At 33.7% G+C, this 21,186-nt stretch overlaps 1 protein-coding gene across 2 annotated transcripts in view; it reads left to right on the forward strand.

The window, feature by feature from the left end:
* LOC112051118 (integrin alpha-PS2) overlaps nt 1-21,186 on the forward strand; it is a 121,173-nt gene that overhangs the window by 82,961 nt on the left and 17,026 nt on the right. The window contains exons 4-8 of one of the 2 annotated variants that reach the window (XM_024089621.2): nt 4,524-4,650; nt 7,794-7,855; nt 18,630-18,678; nt 18,882-18,938; nt 20,813-20,988. In XM_024089621.2, the coding sequence (XP_023945389.2) occupies nt 4,524-4,650; nt 7,794-7,855; nt 18,630-18,678; nt 18,882-18,938; nt 20,813-20,988 (471 nt within the window). The remainder of the gene's footprint in view (nt 1-4,523; nt 4,651-7,793; nt 7,856-18,629; nt 18,679-18,881; nt 18,939-20,812; nt 20,989-21,186) is intronic. The other variant, XM_024089637.2, reaches the window with a different exon arrangement.

The raw sequence follows: 21,186 nt of genomic DNA on the forward strand, positions 1-21,186 counted from the left end.
TAAAATAATAAATTATTATATATTGTAAATTGAATTGCTTTTAGGAGTTCCCGTAAGATCTTCCGGATATTAATGTAATCTTGGTAATTTTTTTCTAAAGAGTAGGAAGCCACCTTCTCATATTTAAAACTTACGGATTCTATTTGTGTTTTAATTAAAGTAAAACTGAGGTACTTATTTAAGAATATTTCAATATTTTTCCAGGTATTGTGTGCAATATGGTTTAAGATTTACGTAAACAATTAGCGGTGCATTGATGAGTCAGTTTATGACGAAGAACGTGATTCACCTCAGATTCTCAGCCTAATCGCTTATGGACACTCAGCTGATTCGTAAATAAAAGACAAGATATAGGTTAATGACCTGGTGATGGACAATGTCCCTTCTTATAGCGTTTATATACGTGCCGACTCGAACATTCACCAACTGACTTATTTGCATGTTTGAGCAAAATGTTAAACTTAGATTGACCAAAAAGTGTAGATTTATTATTACATTTTTTTGTCGGGTCTTATAGACAAGACACGTAATACAAAATCGTAGTATGAAAGAAGTATAATAATAGAAGATAGCTTAGTAGAAATCTATGTTTTATCAATTGTGTTTCAATTGATTTGCACTGCATCCCGTTGTACTATCCAAATCGATAATTAAAATGGAATACAACTCATCTTATGCAATATCTGCTATGTGCTTGTGTAATGTCTTTACATTATAATTTACCCGTTCCAGAATAGGCTGCATTACTACTTACCACCAGGCGTCATTGCAGTCAAGCGCTTACCTCTAATTAAAATGGAATACAACTCATCTTATGCAATATCTGCAATGTGCTTGTGTAATGTCTTTACATTATAATTTACCCGTTTCACAATAGGCTGCATTATTTCTTACCACCAGGCGTCATTGCAGTCAAGCGCTTACCTCTATGTATAACAAAATATTTACATGACCATTATAAAGTATGTTGGTAGGTTGGCACGATTCGCACAACTAATTCAAAACACCAGCCGACACGTTGGCACGTCTGTACGCGCCTTTTAGCCGGATTTTGCCTAATATTAAGTGAAGTGATGAAAGGATATTCTTTTTCATGCAGAGTCAAGTTTCCTTTGTTCATTCATGAAATAAGTTTGTTGCCCTTAATCATTACGGGTTCGTAAGGTTTCATGAGAGAAAAGCTTTACTTATTATATCCGGCTTTTTGGCTTCTCGTGTTTCAAACATCTCAGTTTTCTTTTTGTAGGAATTTTTGTCTCGCATCTAATTTCTTTGGGCGCTATCCTAATTTTACACCATACAGATAGCTTATTCTAAGTTTAATCTGTACTAATATTATAAAGAGGTAAAGTTTGTGGTGTTGTAGTAGGGGATCTCTAGATCTACTTAACCGATTTTGAAAATTCTTTTACCACTAAGGCACCTTATTTGTGAGTATCGAAACTTAAAAGCTCTATTTTTCTCCTTATTCTCATGGGAACGGGGTCTTTTTTATTGTCTTATTTTTTAACAAATCTGTGAACTATACTGTAGCCTTTCTTGATAAGTAAATACTGTTTATCAACAAAGAAATTAAAAATGAGGGTATAAACACTAGTCACTAGGTTTTTTTATATAACATTTTATAAACAAACTATACATATATAAAATAAATAAATGACATGCGTTTTCTACCTCCATTTCCAATTTCTTTGTTAGTAAACAGTATTCATCAAGAAAGGCTGTTCACAGATTTGTCACGGGGAGATAAAATAGAGCCTTTCAGTTTATGTAGTATAGGTACTTCTCCTATCTGCAAAATAGCTTCAGCTTGTTTGATTACGGCATCTTTATTATGTTATTTAAAAAATATTAATTGAATCATGATGAATGAAATTGGTTGCAATTAAGTATATTTTTTTCAATCAGGACTAATTGTTAAAATCATAATAAAATTCAAATTCAAATTCAAAATTCATTTATTTCAATTAGGCTTAGTTTACTAAGTTTTAAGTTTACTTAAAAGTTTACTTTTAGTTTTAAGCACTTTCGAGAAGTCAAGATTATGTCATAATTTACTTTAATGGTGGTAATAATAGTCTAAAACTTAAAATTAAAGTTACGAGGGATCCAAACGTGCCTCGGTGCGAGAAGAACCCACATCAAACTAAGCCAAGGTTAATTTTTTTTGTTTACCACCATTTTACAAACTCATGAAATAATAATAAGTTGGCTTTATTTATGTCTATTGGTCATACGAATCGTAAAAGTTTATCTCCTAGTCGATTGATCTGATTCGGTAAGTCCAATTCGTACAATATATTTCGACGAATAAGATCGATCGACCTATATTGATTAAGTAGACAGGCACCTTTAAAGTCATAAACACAGTTTGTTTGTCGATCTTTACGACGTCGATCGGACCATTATAGAACGCCATCACTCTCACCATTATTGGCATAACATTGGTGCGCGTCCGTAAACAAGAAACGATATCAATCGCATAACAAATGTACGTCCTGTTTCGCGAACGAACTTCTGAATAAGGACTTTCGAAAGTTCCCTTGAAAGAAAAATACATTTTTATTGATTTGGATTGTTTTAATTCATTAGAAATTATTGAAATTAATCACGAATTAATAACACGATTAATAACACGATTAATAACACGAATTAATAACACGATTAATAACATAAATAATATAAATGCGAAAGGTACCGAACATCACGAAATCTCGAAAACCGCTTGACATAAAAATACATTTGGTATAGAGGTAATCTATAATTAGTAGATATTGGGGCCGGATTAAAGAGGTCTAAGTTCGGACGAAGTTGCGGGCGTCCGATAGTAATATTATAAACACGAAAAATTTGTATAGTTGCATGTAACGAATAAACTCAAAACTACTGGACCGATTTGAAAAATTCTTTCACCAACAGAAAGCCACGTTATTTGTGAGTATCATTGGCTATATTTTATGCCCATATTCCCACCGGGACGGGAACTACTCGGGTGAAACCGCGGGGCGTCCGCTAGTAGCTGTATATCCGCCAGATGGCTCTGTGCTGTATAATGACTCGACTGCTCGAGTGTTATTTAGTTTGTTTGTTTGTTGTTAACACTGAGGCGACGCGTGCGCAGATGTGTCTGTTTTTATTCCATTTCATAAAGAAGGGCTTATAGGGCTGTCAGTACTTGGGCTTGGTGAAATTAGGGTTCACAATTTTCTATGTAAGTCCGAAAATCGTTAGAATTTAATAATAGCTTAGATTTCATATAAATTTAAATTTATATTGTAAACCAAACTATCAGTCAAAAGAGATATTTGGAGACATTGTTTAAAGAAGAAGCTTCAACAATGTTGTCACGGCAATCAATGTTTTCACGTCACTGTTGATCCGACAAACGGGACAATGAGCATACGAATAAAAAAAATTATATGAATATGTTATAAAGCCATCTCGTATAGTAAGTAAGTAAAGTACCAAGATACGTGATTAAAAATGTGACTGTATTTTTGTTTGTGACTGTATTTTTGTTTGTGTAAAAACAAAAATACAGTCACATTTTCAATGAGACTAATTTCAACATGTATAGATAGACATTTGGACAACCAACCTTCGTTTTTATTTAAAACGCTAATATGTCCCTTATGTCCGATTATCCGATAGCATTTGCCAACTATAATATAGTTACACCTAAAACAAACAGAAATAGCATAAGGTTTACGTGGTACGGGTTTGTTTATTCTAACACTCGGTATAAATAAAAGCTGCAATGCTCAACCCTATATTAGGGATTACACCTCACAAAGTTACGCCGAAATGAACTGTCGAAGTGCAAGTTCATACCGAATGTTTACTCGTCTATTCCTGTACCGTACCATAGTAATACGGTACGGTAATAGCGGGAACGTGGTCCGGGAAGGATGTTGATCGTAATTCCGATTTGCGTTGACATTTGTTTCATTTATGTTATGAAACATTGTAAACTTTGTGTTACGTGGAAGAGTTCATTAAACCGTGTTTGAAATTTGAATAATAAATTCTAGCAAAGGATAGGAAGCTAGGAGTGCGCTGTATGGCAGAACGTTCTTCCGGCTTTTAATGTTCCGTGCCATATGTATTGCTGTATTTTGAAGTGATTTGACTTATTCGTATACATATACAATAGAATTCTAGGGATTTTGGGAAAACTGAAGTGTATTAGTAGGCCAATCCTTCTTGTAGAAAAGAGCCAAAATTATAATATTATCTAATGGTAATAAATTAAGTACAAATATACTCACTTTTGACTTACAAAATTTTCTCTATTTTTCTTAGATTTTTCCAACATCGTCTGCAGTATTGTTAAGTCTAGATATTAGCTCGCTAACTTGAGACTCTAAGGGCCATAGCATTGGAGCTGTAAAACGTTCGGCTGTCTTACTATTAGGTTAATTAGTCATACCAGAACAAATTTGAGCTTTTTTTAAAATGTAAAACATCTTCAAAATAATACATAGTTTATATGAAACGATAGTTAATTAAAATTGTTGTTACAGGCATGCGCGCCAAGGTACGTGTCGTTCGTGACCGCCAAGGCGAACCAACGGGACCCGGTGGGCGCGTGCTTCGTAGCCAAGACTTCGGACGCGGTCGACGTCAAAGAATTCTCACCCTGCCGAAATTGTAAGTTTGTTTTTATAGTATTAATACGTAATAGAAGATTATCGAACAAAGCAGCAATTACAATGAGATGTTCTTCGCCTCTCAAGCAGATGGTTTTAATCATTTAAATGGCGTAAGAAACTTAAAAAGTCCACTCATATTTTTTTACGTTTAATTTATCAAGAAAAATAAAAATAAAGAGATTGTTGACAATGACAAACTAATTCAACAGAAAATGTGTAAGCATTAGTTAAAAGTGTACCTACATGTCAATCTAGTCGTTGACAGGAAAATATATAAAAAGCTCGCGGTAAAAGCGCGGCAAACAATGACGTCATTTCCTGCTGTGATGGCGGATCCAAAGCAAAATTAGCGTGACGATCGCCCGCGGTGCTACACTTTGATATTGTTCTCGATGGTAATATGGGATGTGGTTTTATGTTATAACTAGCAGATAACTATGAATTGGTCCGTGCGGAAATTGACTTTTTTTATAAAATTCAATTCCATTTTGATCTTTCCTTCGAGATTGAATTTTCAGACCTCTTGAAAAAACAAACTTTTATTTAACATCTTACCCCCTTTTACATTTATTTAAAAAGGGGTGTATAAGCGTGAAAACTCAGCAGACCGATATATTTTAGTATTTACAATTATTACTAGAGGACTGTTTAATTTTTCTTTCTATTATAACCAATAGTATATGTATTGTAGTTTTTTATGTACTATTTATTAAAATAAAAACATTCCAGTTACATGAATATTTGAAAACCAATATTTAGAAAAAATGTTAACTAATCGAATTCGTACCCGTCAAAATGGCGTGCGAGTAAAAGCGCGCTAAAAGTAACGTCACTTCCGGCGGTAATGGCGGACGAGAGTCAAAATTAGCGTGACGCGGGCGCCCCGGGCGTGACACTTTGATTTATGATAAGGCACACCACAAATTGACGACTTTATATCTTTGTTAAACGCTAGCTTATAAATATTTATATTATTATCAGACTAGATGAAGGAATATTTTTGATTTTATTTAAGACGTTTTTGTTCGTACGTATTTTCTAAATAAAACATAATCTTTTATTATAGGTACATAATATGCTAAGATATTATTACTGAAAGACAAATCAAGGATGAAATTATCACACAATCCATAAAAATGTGAACAATCTCTTTCGTTTGTAGTTAAAAAAAGACTAAAATTATTTATATAAATGACTGTTTTTCTTAATTAAACTTAACAAAATATACGGATACAACAATAGAGCAACGCACGGAAATTGACGTAAAGGACGTTATAATATTTATTTGACTGAAAGAAACTAGACTTTCTTGTGATACATAAAAGCTATCGATTTATTTATAAGTATTTTTTTAAATGTTATTTTGTATTTAACTATTACTTTATTTATATTTTTATTTCCTCTCCAACTAAGCGCTAGCATGTGCTAGCATGTATGACCACTAAGTTTTTCTTGATCGACCTCAAGACTTCATTGAGTGTCCTTTAATGTTTATTATTTCATCATCATCATATCAGCCGATGGACGTCCACTGCAGGACATAGGCCTTTTGTAGAGACTTCCAAACATCACGATACTGAGCCACCTGCATCCAGCGAATCCCTGCGACTCGCTTGATGTCGTCAGTTCACCAGTTGGGGGTTAGCCAACACTGCGCTTACTAGTGCGGGGTCGCCATTCCAGCACTTTGGGACCCCAACGTCCATCGGCTCTTCGAACTATGTGCCCCGCCCATTGCCACTTCAGCTTCGCAACTCGTTGAGCTATGACGGTGACTTTGGTTCTTCTGCGGATCTCCTCATTTCCGATTCGATCACGCAGAGATACTCCTAACATAGCTCGTTCCATCGCCCGCTGTGTGACTCTGAGCCTTCTTATGAGGCCCATAGTTAGCGACCAAGTATCGGAACCATAGTACCACCTCGTTTATTATTAATCTAACTAAAATACTTAGATATTCTGTACTCTGTTTAGGGTTTCGTTCATTGGATGAAGGTATGTAAGTGTAGATGTGTCGGTGTTGCACTTGAAGGGTTGGGATTAGCTGGCGTATCGAATCCCCACCCTGATCCATTTGCGTAGCACACAATGTTAAGTGTTTAACTTTAACATTCCACGATTATCATTACCTTAATGTCATTGTAAAATATATTTAACACAATAGTAATAGATTATTACGACCTTTACTTATAATTTTTTTGGTAATATATAATAAAAACTCCACTTCGTACTTGGTAATCCCGAAATGACCATGACCGTAACTTTTACAAGATGACGAAAGTCTGGTCATCACAGCAGACATCATTATCAGTATATCCTCTTATCAGTAGTATATTAAAATAATTAAACTTAAAGTTAAAATAATATTCGCAATCATAGTGCAAGTATATGTATACAAAGGTAGATAACAAATGTATTTGAATATCCTATAGTTTATTAATTAATTAGTATATTTAAAGTTCTCTTTTTGTATATAAAGGTCAGTATCTAGGTTGTATTTGCATGTATGTTTATGTGTGTACAAAACCGTTGTGTCAGATGTTTTATTATTGTAATTGCATTTAAATACCATACTTGGTTTGCATATAATATGCAGTATCATATTTATAACTAAATTCTATATTTAACCATAATATGTTATTTCCTTATTTATTGTTTATATTCCAGTTTAATATATTGTAACTATTTTTAATTTCCAAAGTCTTAAACCGCAAATCCTGCTTTATTATTATTATGTTGTACTTATTTATCTAATGTAGCAATTTCATTTATTTCAAATAATAAGTTGATGAACCATTAAGTACTTTTTTAATATATATTCAAATAAAATTAAATTTAACAAGTTATTTATTTCAAAATCCCATTATGTCAAGTAATAGTAAACGTATAATACCTAGTTTATTTCAATAAAATTACAAATAAATAAAAATAAAAATAAAATCTAATTTTATACTTTTTTTATTTATTCCAATCATACATCTGTTGAATTAGATATATCATTTTACAATCATGTAAATAAAACATATTGTCTTGGATTAGTAGTCATTCTCGGAATGAAACGTTCGTTTGTAAAAAGCCTAAACTTTATAGAATTTTGAGAGGCATTGTGTGTTGTTATTAATTTAATTTTCCAATTTCCAGCGAGCCACGGGCAGCGGAAGACAGGCGTGTGTCAAGCCGGTTTTTCCGCGGCAGTCTCAAAGGTAAGTTGAATGCATTGTAATACGTTGGTAACTGTAATTTGTTGAACGGAAGCCGACCAGAATTAAAATGTTGCGAGCCTCTGACTCGTGTATGGGTTTCGTAAAGTGAATGTTAATTTTTGGGATTTTTTTATTATTTGATAGAGCAAACAGTACGAAATCCGGCATATAGAATATATACACTCGTCTGTTATTTATTTGGAATAAAAAATGATATAAAATATTTCTATAATAATCGACTTCCCTTATTGACACTAGTTAAAAAATATACTCAACAGAATTGAAAACGTACTATTTGCCTGCTTTCACACTGCAACTTTGGGGTTGCCAGATATAAACAGTCGAGTAATGTTATTTATATACCCTCATCAGTTATTAATTCGTCTTATATGTCAAATGAAAGCTTATAATATGCTTAATTTAAGTGTATCAAGTTGCTTTTGATTCTAGTACATAGTTTCCTAGATTTTGTATGAAAAATATGTTTGGCCGCAATTTAACTAGGCAACCTATTTGCAATGTGTCACTGTGAATATTTTCTATCATTTAAGTCTTATCACTAATAAATAACAGATGAAGGTATATATTTCTTATGCCGGATCTTAGACCAGTAGAAGAAAGTAGCACCAGTGAGAAGCCAAAAGCGTTGAGGATTAAAACGATAGATTGGTTTGGATAAGTAATGGGAGGGGGTGAAAGTTACATTACCAGAATAATTTTGAAATTGCGGCATAAAAAGTAGCCAATGTAATTTTTGGACCTCTATGGAAAATTTTAATCATATATTCTGATTGAGTCATGAAAATCGATTCATACATCTACCTTACCATTCTATCAAGTATTGCTTAGATTCACTCAAATCGGTCTAGAAATTATGGAGAAAGTGTTAAATGTCTATACCGCTGAATATAGGCAGTATCACATAAATAATATCCAATAGAGAATCTCGATAGCTTTATAAACCTCAACAATCTAAAAGCCACAGTGAAATAATGTTATTATATAACTTAGAAAGTTCAAAAACGATTAAGATCATTTGATAAGCCTATAAAACTTCTTGTGCGCTATTGTTCTTCAAAGATATTGGAATCATCCGTCTAACGTTACTCGATTCATTATCTTAGCGTCTCGAATCTCGATTGAATCGCTCCTTTTAAAGTGTGCATCGATTCTGATACAATCGGGGAAACGGGGAAACGATGATGTGGGATTCATCGATAATACAGAAAGGGTGGGGCGGGAGATCGTTACGCAGATTCGCGTTAAAAGCCCAGTTAAAAGTCGTTACGATTCGATACATAGATGGTGCGCGTATCTTTGCTAGAACCTTTAAGAAGTACATGTTAAAAGTATTTATTAAATATGATCATCATTATAAACCCATATTTGGCTCACTGCTGAGCTCGCGTCTCCTCTCACAATAACATGCACACAACTGAAAAGTCGGAGGTGCATGCCCCGGACCGGATTCGAATCTACACCCTCCGGAATAAGAGGCAAAGGTCGTCCACTATGCTATCACGGCTCTCATAATATTTAATCATGAAATCTACAGAGTTACTAAGATGGGTATGAAATGCCAAATTGAGATTTCATATACCTACACGTACTTAACATTTTCCTCGCTGTATTCCATTGATCTGTTATTAAAAAGCTGTAGTCTCATAACATTGATACAAATATTCGCCTTAAAAATCAATTTGCACTATTAGACAATAATCAAAAGTAGCTTTACCGAGCAAGTGAGATAAAAAGTAAAAAATAAAATTATTATCGTGGGAAATGGGAACAGTATTATTTTTCTCGTGTTGAATAATCTGCGCGATCGAATGCGCCTGCGCACGTGACGTGACCCTCCCCCTCCCCCTCCCCCCCGCACCTCCCCGCGCCAGCGCCTTATGAATTATTAAAACTTTTATTGTTGCCAGCGCAAAAAATATAGCGAAACTCACGGCGGTTTCTATTCCGAAAATAGGAGGCAATATTGTCGATTGCCCGCCCGCTTTATGGCTGTCTATATTTGGAGTGCTTAATGTTTATCGCTGTGTGACTGACAGATTGATTTTGCCTTTCTTTGTAGATGATCGCTATAAATATAGACGTAGGCTTTATTTGTGTTTGTGTCGAATGGTAAAGAAAATCTTTTCAAGGAGAAATAACGCAGTGGAAAATTCAAGTCAGATAAGCATCGAAGTACAAATTACGATTTAAGTACATTAGTATTACCTACTCGTATAATTATAGCAGGTAAAGGTAGCAGACACGACTGACAGACAATTTCGCATTCTTGACAAGTTAGCCCTTGACTACTATTTCACCTGATGGTAAGTGATGATGCAATCTAATATGGAAGCGGGCTAATTTGTTAGAAGTACTAGTAGGATGAAAATCCACCCTCCCTTTCCGTGTCTACACGGCTAAAGCCTCCCACCAGCCAGACCTGGACCAATTAAAAAAAATCTCAATCGGATCGAACTCAGGACCTCCATCTTGTAAATAAATCCACCGCGCACTGCCCGCATAACTAAAAAAAATTCTCTAGATTAACATACTTTATAACACAATCGTAAATATAAAACCACTTGGCGAAAGGAGACGATTATAATTCACTTAATTAATATTCCACTCGGGTGTTTGTAGAATAAATTAATTCCCATTATCGTTTGTATTCGGTAATAAAACTGACATTTTAGTAAACGACTTCCTATAAACGTCGCATCTTCAGAAAAAAATGTGTGTGTTGCCATTTTTTATTCCTTTTCTTTGTTTAATCGTTCTTCAACTTAACACACTGTCTTTTGTTATTTTTTACCATATTTTTGCCATTGCCCATGCACAATCTAAGTTCGATTTCTAAGAAGTATTTCTTGTGGTAGAATTCAGTCGTGGCTAGTTACCTCTCTACTGTTAAGACGTGCGCTAAGTAATTTGACGTATTGGTACCTATTCTATACATATAATAAGCTGGTATACCAAGTTAGCCAGATATCATCTAAGAGTACCTACATTCTCACATAACTTCAACAGGCAACGTTGAATATAATTTTAGGTAAGGTTGCAGACTTATCCTAACACTAGCCGACGCTAATGATGAATGGTTTTAATGAGGATTTAAGACTAGTTTTTGAATAAAAGTATAAAAACGAAAAAAATTATATAACAAAATTTCAAAACACTTTTTTTTTTAAACTTTTTAAAATTATGTAAGTTTGATTGTATATTACACAATATATACAGGAAGAAATTTTTTCAAGTACGGATATTTTTATATTTTGTACATAAACAAAATTTAATGAACACGTATTTTTTCTTTTTTTTTTTAACTCAACAATAACAAAGTTATCGTTAGCTAAAGTTTAAACATTTAAACAGAATTTGAGGGTCACCCTATCGCTGTACTAAGTAATAGCACAGTAATAGGCAACTACAAAATCAGCTGGTAGGTACTAGGTTAGCGAGCGCCCGCGCCGAGGGCCGTTGACCTTTCTACGTCTATTTTTGTACCTATTATTTTTTATAATAATTAAAGGTCGTCACTTTTGAGTTGAGTATCGATTTTCCCTTCATACTTTATTGGGCTTAGGACCATCAATAATGCGTAATAATAATAAAAATTATAAACTTTCGATTGGAATAATGAAATACAAATGATGATTATTATTACGCAAACTTTTGCATTAAAGGAAGATTCGACTTAAATGCGCAAGCGACGGCAGATTGTCTGTCACTGGTCGCCCATCGGCAATTCGGCAGGCGTCCTCAGGGATTTTTCGATCCCCTCACCCCTGCCACCCCCGTCAGCCGAAGCCGAAGCGATATGACTACTGCCGGTATTTCTTTGTCGGCGTCTTACAAAGTGCCGCCAGCAGTTGCGCAGTTTGTTTGGGAATGTGTCCATTATTTTGTTATTTCTGAGACATAAATTGAAAAAAAAAATTACATAAAATGTATCGAACTGTTTGTAGATTTATGTTCTATTAATGATACAGAACCACGAAAAAAAATGTCCGCACTAAAGTCCGAATCACCCTGTATATCAAAAAAATTGCAAACCTCTGTTTGTAAATTCAGTGCTCGTAGTATCCGGGCACGGCGCATCGACACTCCCGAGTGGTTTAGATGTAAAAGTGGAGATGAAATCTGTTCGGCGAATTGAAACATCACAGGCTTGCATAAACCCGCTCATCGTCTGTGAGCTGACGTGTACGTGATCCGTTTACATAAATAGTAAACGATTTAAGTAAAAATAAACTAAATTAAACACTATATCTACAACCAGCAGGTAAAACACAGTAAGTAAATAACATAAAATTGAAAATTTTGAAAAACCTCCGAATGTCATGTAATTATTAATTACACTCTCGATCAAGTCATCAATATTCTCTTTCAGTGAGCTTTCATTTGAGACCTCTCGAGTTTATTTGCAGACATTGTGTTATCTTTTCCCCCTTTCAACCCTCAGAACTTCGGCTTAACCGATTTCATCAAACATATCTAAGAACACTCGCCCGTAAGTTACCTTTCATACAAAAAAAAAAAAATTAAATCGCTTCATTCGTCCGGGAGCTATGGTGCCACAGACAGACTGACAGACAGCCGAGTCAAACTTATACATATAAACAAATTAAATTCGCTAGTTCTAAGGAGGTATAGTTTACAAGGAACTTTGAAGTGACCGAACAAGATAAGAGTCTCACAGTTGTTATTCCCTCTATTTCCCTAGACGTAAAGCTCAGCTTTGACCGAGCTTCTGTTCTTGCCAAAAATCCTTCATTGGCAATTCGGAAGTCCCAATAGCCTACGCTTGATACCCATATAATGGAGGTGCATTTCAAATACCCTGTCCGGCATCTTGGATGTCCGCCATATTAGATTTAAGTCACGTGAACATTTTTTTCGTATTCCTGACAGCAAACCCTTTCATTTGATATCCATATCATGAGGGTGGACTTCAAACAGCCAGTCTGCCATCGTGAGGAGGCCGCCATATTGGATTTGTAATGACGTTTCTTAGCTATGTAACCTTTCTTCTTTTTTTGAAGTTGTTTAAAAAAATTAAATACAAGCACCGTCTTTGCTCTTTGTCTTAAAGGAAGGGACCTTTTATAAAATACTTTTTGTAACCATCTCTCTATGCAAATAAAAATTCCATGTCATTGAAACGTCTTAAAACATTCTTTGTAGTTATAATACAAACATGGTTTCGGAACGCAACCGTAAGCGGCCGCCATTTGCAGACAATGGCGTTGGCGGGAAAAGCGATACGCCTCGCCAAATTGAATCGGAGACATTCAGAGATTTGTTCGAATAATTGTTTTATTTCTGGTAATAAAGTACCTTTGGATGAAAATATTCGGGTTTACATGTGTATCTGAATATTCTTATAGGTCTTTTATTTATTTTTTAACAATACTTGTGTCCCTTTACGTGTATTTTTAACGAAGTTTGTGGTCTCTATTTTTTGACAAATAAAACAAAACTTACTCTTATAGTCCATTGAAATGAAACAATTCAAGGAGCGAATATTGCATTTTTAAAAGACGCAAATTTTATACCCTTATCTGTAATTTAATAGGTATAAGAAATCATCATCATCATTATGAACCCATATTTGGCTCACTGCTGAGCATGAAACCCTTCTCACAATGAGAGGGGTTAGGCCAATAGTCCACAACGCTGGCCCATTGCGGATTGGTAGACTTCACCCTCGTAGAGATTTAAGAAAATTCTCAGGAATAGGAAATAAATGATAGAAAATATTTACATTGACACATTGCATGGGTTGCCTAGTTAAATTGCTGCCGGATACACTATTAAATGCATATTTTTTTTAATTTACTTAATCTCATTGGTTTAGTAATTAAAAAGAAATCGTACCAAAATAATAGAAAAAGTAAAGGTTGCCAGCTTTCACACTGCAATTATGGGGGTGCCTGATATAAACAGTTTTTTTTTTATTTATTTGGTTTATTTACAATCACTTACACTAACTAAAATAATAAATGTAATTAAATTATAAATCACTTTAAGTGTAGTGATTACTTACAAATAAATATCACAACTAAAGAACATAAGCACTAGTATTATTAACTGAAAAAGAAGAAAAAAATAGAGAAAGAAAGAAATTGAAATAAGATGAGCACATTTTAGTCAAAAGAGTACCAAGTAGAGATGATTTTTTTCCGAAAACTGTATAATGATTCAGAGTAAATGTTAACTTTAGAACTGATATTATTATAGGTCTTACTTAATCTATAACAGTTAAGTTATTTATATATCCTCAACAGTTATTTAGTTTGATTTATTTTGCTATTCTGCGAATTGGAAAAGCACTTTTCAATTATTCGCTGTTAACAATGTTTAAATTATAATCACAGTGCAGTTAAGAGGTGCCGCTGTGGCGATGCTTTGTTTCAAACTTTACGAGATTTTAAACGTTTCCCGCTTTTATGGGCTTTGATTGAATATTCTATTATTCGCGGTACAAGCTAGCACGTTTAACTTAACATTACATATTCTATGTACGGTGCTAAAGTTTGCTTTATTTAACTCAAATGTAATTCAAATGGTAAGCAGCAGGTTTCGTTTAAAGTTGAGAGCCGGTTTCAAATATAAAATAGGGCCGCCTTTAAAGCCTGCAGTTTAGTGTACAATATATTATATTGCTTAGGTGTTCGAACTATGGTTTTTAGGCTTTGAGACATAAACAATATCCCGTAATTAATGAATAATACGCAAATGGTAGATACACCACCTAATTATCTAAAAGTAATTTGAATAGTTTTCCAAAAATCCCTTGGGTGACCTAGCTTTATTAGTACTACAGTATAATGGTAATTTAATCTGCAATGTGTAACAAAAATCACTTCTCTAATATCTTAATTACAACAGCTACAGCATTGAAAAAACTGATTAAAAAAAGAAAAATTTTAAAAATCCGAAAAAAAAAAATATTTTGGTCACCCTACTATTCAAATTAGTTTTAGATAATTAGGTAGTGTATCTGCCATTTGCGTATTATCCACTAATTACGGGACACCCTGTATGTGTCCGATAACCCCAATTTTTTTAACTTACGCCCTACGCATCGAAGGATGACGTCATATCCACTGGGCTATCACGGCTCTTAAAAGGTCTTACAAAAAGTTGCGAAACGCACCATAGCTCTGTTTTGACATTGTGCCCCCGCGACAACTCGCGCGCCCGCGCATGCGTTGTCCCTCTGTATATGGCCCGCCGCCGCCTGCGCGCGCGCATGTTTATTTGTCGACCAGCCGGCGCCCAAAGCTATAGCCTTAAGAGCGACCATGATATCTACTGCTTACTTTAAGGTACCTATGAAGCTAAAGATAAAAAGGACATATTTACAACTATCCGACGTCCAGGAGTTTCATCCGCGTAGTTACCGTTCCCGTGAGTAAAATAGTATGACAATTGACACTCATAAATAATGTGGCTTTTTAGTGGTAAGAGAATTTTCAAAATCGTTTCAAAGATCCAGAGATACCAACTACAATACCAAAATCTTTACAGTACTTCTCGCAGACTCTGAAGTGGATTACAAAATACGAAAACCGATGTCGAACAAAGGTTATGTTTCATAATATTTGTCAGGACAACTTAATAAAAAAATCAAACTGTAACCAAAATAAGACTAGGGTCTTATGGAACGGCAGAGAATGACCTTGAGTGGAGTCACGCACTTGTGAACGTTGTGTGTAGGGTTAAGGGCTCTTTGACAGTTAACAAACACTCCCCTTTTCCACTCAAGTCACTCTCCCCGCCTATCTTGGTGAATCACCGATGAAAGATTATCCAACAAAAGGTGTGGACGGATCGAACGTCCGTCTCAAACTACTATTTCTTACACAGTGTTACCAACTCTCCAAAATATTTATCCCTAAAGTTTGTGTCAAAAACCCCTAAAAACGCCTTAATTATTGATTTGTCCCCTAAAAAATATAAATTCATAATAAGGAATATGCTATGCTATGAATATGCTGTAATATGTTTCAAAAGTCTATATTTAATACAGAAAATATTACGTCTTTATCTGAAGATTCAGATTTTTATAAATCATACATGTTGACAATGAATAAATTTAACAATTTTTTTTATTCGATGCAAATTGCCGCCAGTTGCCTTAAGAGTGGTTGTAGATTATCGTATTATATATCGTTATAAGTCGCTATGTCAAGAAAGAAATATTAAAACTATCATCAATTTTAAAATATTAAAGAGTCAAAAAATCCCTGAAAATACCCCTAAAAATTACAGATCCCTAAAAAAATCCCATTTCACTTATTTGCCCCCTAAATCTGGGGAGAAAACCCCTAAGATGGGAACCCTGTTCTTACAATACTTATTAGTATATTTACGAGTAATAGGTGTAACACTTAGTAGGTACCTAAAGATTAGCTATATTGTGGTTGAAACGAGGTCGATATCATGCGACATTAGTAAACATTAGTTGTAATCTTAAATTACAAATAATATATCATCATCACTATCGAAAGTTAAAGCTCTTTGATTTGTGTCCAAATAGGGCTGTTGACTCATATCAAATTTAATTCAAACAATATTAATTTCGCATAGTACATGAAATAAGGGCTCGAAATATATCGATATTAATTAAAGATTTCGTATAAAACTTAATTTAAAAAAAATGTATTTTTTTTTAAAAAGGCGTCGTCCATTTTGTGACGTCACAATGTTTTTGATATACTAAATGTCAAACTACTTAATTGTCAACTAATATTTTTGTCAAGCGCTCCGTTTGTAAGGGATTTTTTTATAGTGATGTCATGAAACAGTTGAAGTTTTTACCATCATGTCCGACAGGGGTTTTGGCTCGTATTGTCAAAAACATATTTACCTAAAAACTAAAATTTTAAAGTACCTAATCACGTCTGGAAAATACAAAATTTTCAATCTAGTAGAATGATAACGAGGTTATTTAAAAGTTGTTACAAATCAGCTGTTTTTTTACTGTTGCTTAATTAACAGTTATACAACTTATCAACCACAATGTCCTACAAATAGCGTGGTACATTATCTCGTTCCGACGCTCAGAAATTTTTATTTTCTGGTAACTCAGTTAGCTACCAGCATCAAGAATTTTCGTAAATAAAAAAGTTAATCTAGATGAAGCTACTCACGAAAAATTAAATTGATAGTAATCAGTTGTAAAAAAAAATCTACTGATCCCTGACTATTCACTATGTTTCGAGGGCACTGTAACATGTTGACAGGACGAATTCGGTATTTGTTGGCGAGTAGCAGGAGAGTTATCTCGCTCGTTCACACGACGTCGTCTGCATTTCGTCCGATAACTGAACCGTTTGGAGAATGCGTGGCGGATGAGGTCACTGTTGTTTATGAGGGTCACCACCCGACTGGACATTTATGGACTGTAGTATAAAAAAATTGAAATAAAAACTGATGCCACTTTCTGTCAATCTGCTTTCTGAACCGGTACCTATATCTTTAAGTAATTCTTTACTAATATTATAAAGAGATAATGTTTGTGGTGTTGTAGGGGGTAATCTCTGAATCTATTGTACTGATTTTGAAAATTCTTTTACCACTAGAGAGCCACGTTATTTGCGAGTGTCATTGGCTATATTTTATCCCCGTATTATTACAGGGACGGGACCTATATGGGTGAATCACTAGCACTACTCACACACAGAGTTGACTTTTCAAAAGTTCTTGTTTAGAACATAAATATAGAGTATAAAGACTAAATAAATGATTCGATTTCATTTGCAACAGAAACAGACCCTATTTCAACTAGTCGATACGTACATAATTTAACAAGCAAGCTTACCCGACTGTTTACATAAAAGTGTAAATAACACAAACGTACAGACGACATAAGTGATACTTATTTGAAATTAACTAAAGGTTATTCATACATAAGCTCGTTCACTTGGTGCCGCAGATATTTGCAACAAGTACGCGGGACTAAAATATTCTCATGGACTCTAGCGGCTTTGTATATTTGTATATTAATTCTTTAGCTTATGAAATTTTAAATAACAACGCTTGTCAGCCCCTCTGAGATTAAAACGTTTCCACCTTCACCCTCTTATCAATACTTATTAACCTAACCAGAGCACCACTTAAATCGTGAGAGATACAACTATAAAACACCAATAAAATGTTTAAAACTATACATAGAGTAGGTACTAACGTTATCACTTATACAAAGCATTTGAAGGGAGCCATAAGTGGACTTCACACATAAACAAATCAAGTTTATCGTGAGAGATGAGTATAATTAGGCCCGAAACCACCCTCTAACTTCTACAGATAAATAAGAGCTTAATATTGTAATATGCATAATACTTCCTACTTAAACAGAATTATCGTTAACAGTCCAGCTATCCTAGTCGTAAATGATGTTTTGGAGGAAAAAAACTATTGATGTAATGCTACTTAGCATTGGGTAACGTTGGCTCGAGATGTAACTGATGATTTTCTTTTTATTGTACATATTGATTTTAATTCAGTTAAACAAACACGATTAATTACATAAAGAAAATTAAAATCAAATGTATGTATGGAAAAATGGGCACGTGAGATACCTATCTAATTAAAGGATATTAAAACAAATACGATTGAAATAATCAAATATGAAGTACCAACCATTATACAAAAAATAAACGAAATCTACACAGACGGAACACATATTTTAATGTAATAAGCAATCAAGGTTAACTTTAAAAGAAAGTAATAAATATGACTAACTGTTGATACTTTTCTTTTACAGGATGGCCAGAGACTTTTCATGGGCGCTCCAGGCAGTTTCTATTGGCAAGGTGAGATTCTGAAGACTCAAAATAAAACTATTAACTATTTTAATAATGTCTAAAGAATCAACACTTAATCACCAAATAACGGTAGTGACCTTATGTTTAAAGCTCGACTAAGTGTTGGTTTATTAGTCAATGTTTAGAAAGATAAATATACATTTATAGACCTAAGTGTGAATATACTCTGAATGTTTAATGACAATCCACAGGAAGAACGTTTTCCATAGACACTAGCGCAAGGTTCCACTACTATATGCCGAAGGAAGGTAAACAGCAATCGTAACGAACGATTGACTTCGTAACTTTAACCAGAATAACCTAGACATGCTTTAAAGCATAATCCTGAAAATAATACAGTCAAGCCGTCCACTTCAGAGGTTTTAATTCTTATTGAACAATATATCGAGTTTTCTGTCTTCAATGTATGTACCTATTTGTAGACAAGTCTATAATAAAAATACCGTTTTTTGAATAAGTATAAAATCTACCACATTTGTAGTTTGAAATTTTGAATTATATTTTACCTATGTTAAGTTATTGATTAATTATTGATGACAAATATTTCTAAATCTTTATGCTTTGTAATATTTAAATCTTCATTTTATTTAAAACATTGCAACGTCAATAATACAAAGATTATTATCTTTGAAAGAAGAAGTTTAAAGTAAATGCATGTTAATAAATATTTCCCATCTATATTTAGGTACATGAACTTGTTTATATTTTAATAAGAATTAAAACATAATGCAAATTTGACTCTACTTATACTGCCTGATAGGATCAATTGACCATTGATCTATCAGTTTGCAGTGTATTTGGACTCATCATTAGCTTTCCATGTCACATCTTGATCTATGGTATGGATTGAAAGTATGTCGCCCGAAATCCATCAGCTCCCATCCAATATAAAACTTAGATTTAGTATTCAAGTCGTTGCACGAAAGACTTAGACTCTCACGAATGGCCTATCTCTCCATTTTCTCATATACGATCCTGTGCTAACCTCACGGTCGAAATTATTTCCTCAGATAATGAAAAGTTTCTTGATACCACAGACAAAACGAATATAATGTAGAATTTAATACTTTACAATACTCTATCAACACAATGTATGATCACAATTCACACTGACAATTATTTCTAAATACTCGGTCCTATTTCGTAGGTTAGCAAAGATCTCTACAAATTATTAACCCTTCCCAAAGGGTCAGAGGTGTCCAGAAATATAGTATTAAAGGGATTAAGGAGGTCAATATTAACGCTTAGATAAATTGCCCATCGCTTTAAGACTAATTATTATAAACATCACTCCCATTGGCTTTAAAATTAATTTGGTCGCTTTTACAATTTGGTGGAATTTAACATAATTAAAAATCCCCTTTAGTTTGTTGAGGTGTGATTTATGTGCAAAATTCTACGATTTTTTTTGTATTTACCATTGGCGTTTTTTGAGATTGGAATTTTGTGAGAAGTTTTTATTTAACTTTTGTTTTCTAAAATTAAGTTCGAATTTAAACTTGAAACTACAAATGTAATCAAAATTTAAATTGGTTTATCAGAGGACATGAATTTACACAAATGGGTTAAATCGAGATAAATTAAAAGATCACTCGCTTCAAATAATAATACAATCACAGCTTGCTATTCTATAAAAACATTTAATTTTATTAAGAAATTGTTTTACACCAACTATGAATCTATACTCATTAGCAAATATTATTACCGAAATCAAAACAATTTATGTTTACCATTTGTTAAAATATACATATTAGTTATGTCCACTAACAATATTATTTAGATTTTGATTATGTTTTTTGGACTTGCAGATTTATTTTTCTTAGTTATACAGACAAATAATTGCTATTGGACATAATTATGTATTTGCTAGAATACGTATATTAAACATACAATCCAAAGTTTACCAGTGTCTTGTTTTCGTGTTTGACATCATGTTCCTACTTTCCAATTAACGAAATTATTGTATGCTCGATGTTTGTTGTAATAATTATGTACAGTTCTCCTAAACTCATTGTTTATATGAAACATGAATTTCATTGAAGCTTCCATCATGTACCCTCTCATTCGCTTTGAAGTCATTAATAGTACAGCCAGCAACATTATCACTACTTTTCTTTTATAGGCCAATTAAAAGTTCAAAGTTTGAATTCGAGGCCCGTATTCCTTTCGACTCCAGAAGCAAGTTCTAAGTACGATGACTCGTATATGGGCTACTCGGTAACAGTAGGCGACTTTGCTGGCCAAGGAATACAAGGCGTTGCTGTTGGCGTACCTAGGGGAGCAGAATTACGAGGATTGGTTAGTTGGTTTATTAAGGTTTTCATTCATTGATTTTTAACATTATCAATTTCCTTTATCAGAGTGTTAAATATATAGGACATAACTTATACATATATATTTAACTTTGTAGGACATTGTGGCTGTTAAGTTGTTCTAGTAACTTTTGTTAAACTACCCTCGTCCTAACTTGTATCGATAACGAGTTTATTAAAAGTT

The sequence above is a fragment of the Bicyclus anynana genome, chromosome 5, assembly GCF_947172395.1.
Source record: "Bicyclus anynana chromosome 5, ilBicAnyn1.1, whole genome shotgun sequence".
NCBI lineage: Eukaryota > Metazoa > Arthropoda > Insecta > Lepidoptera > Nymphalidae > Bicyclus > Bicyclus anynana.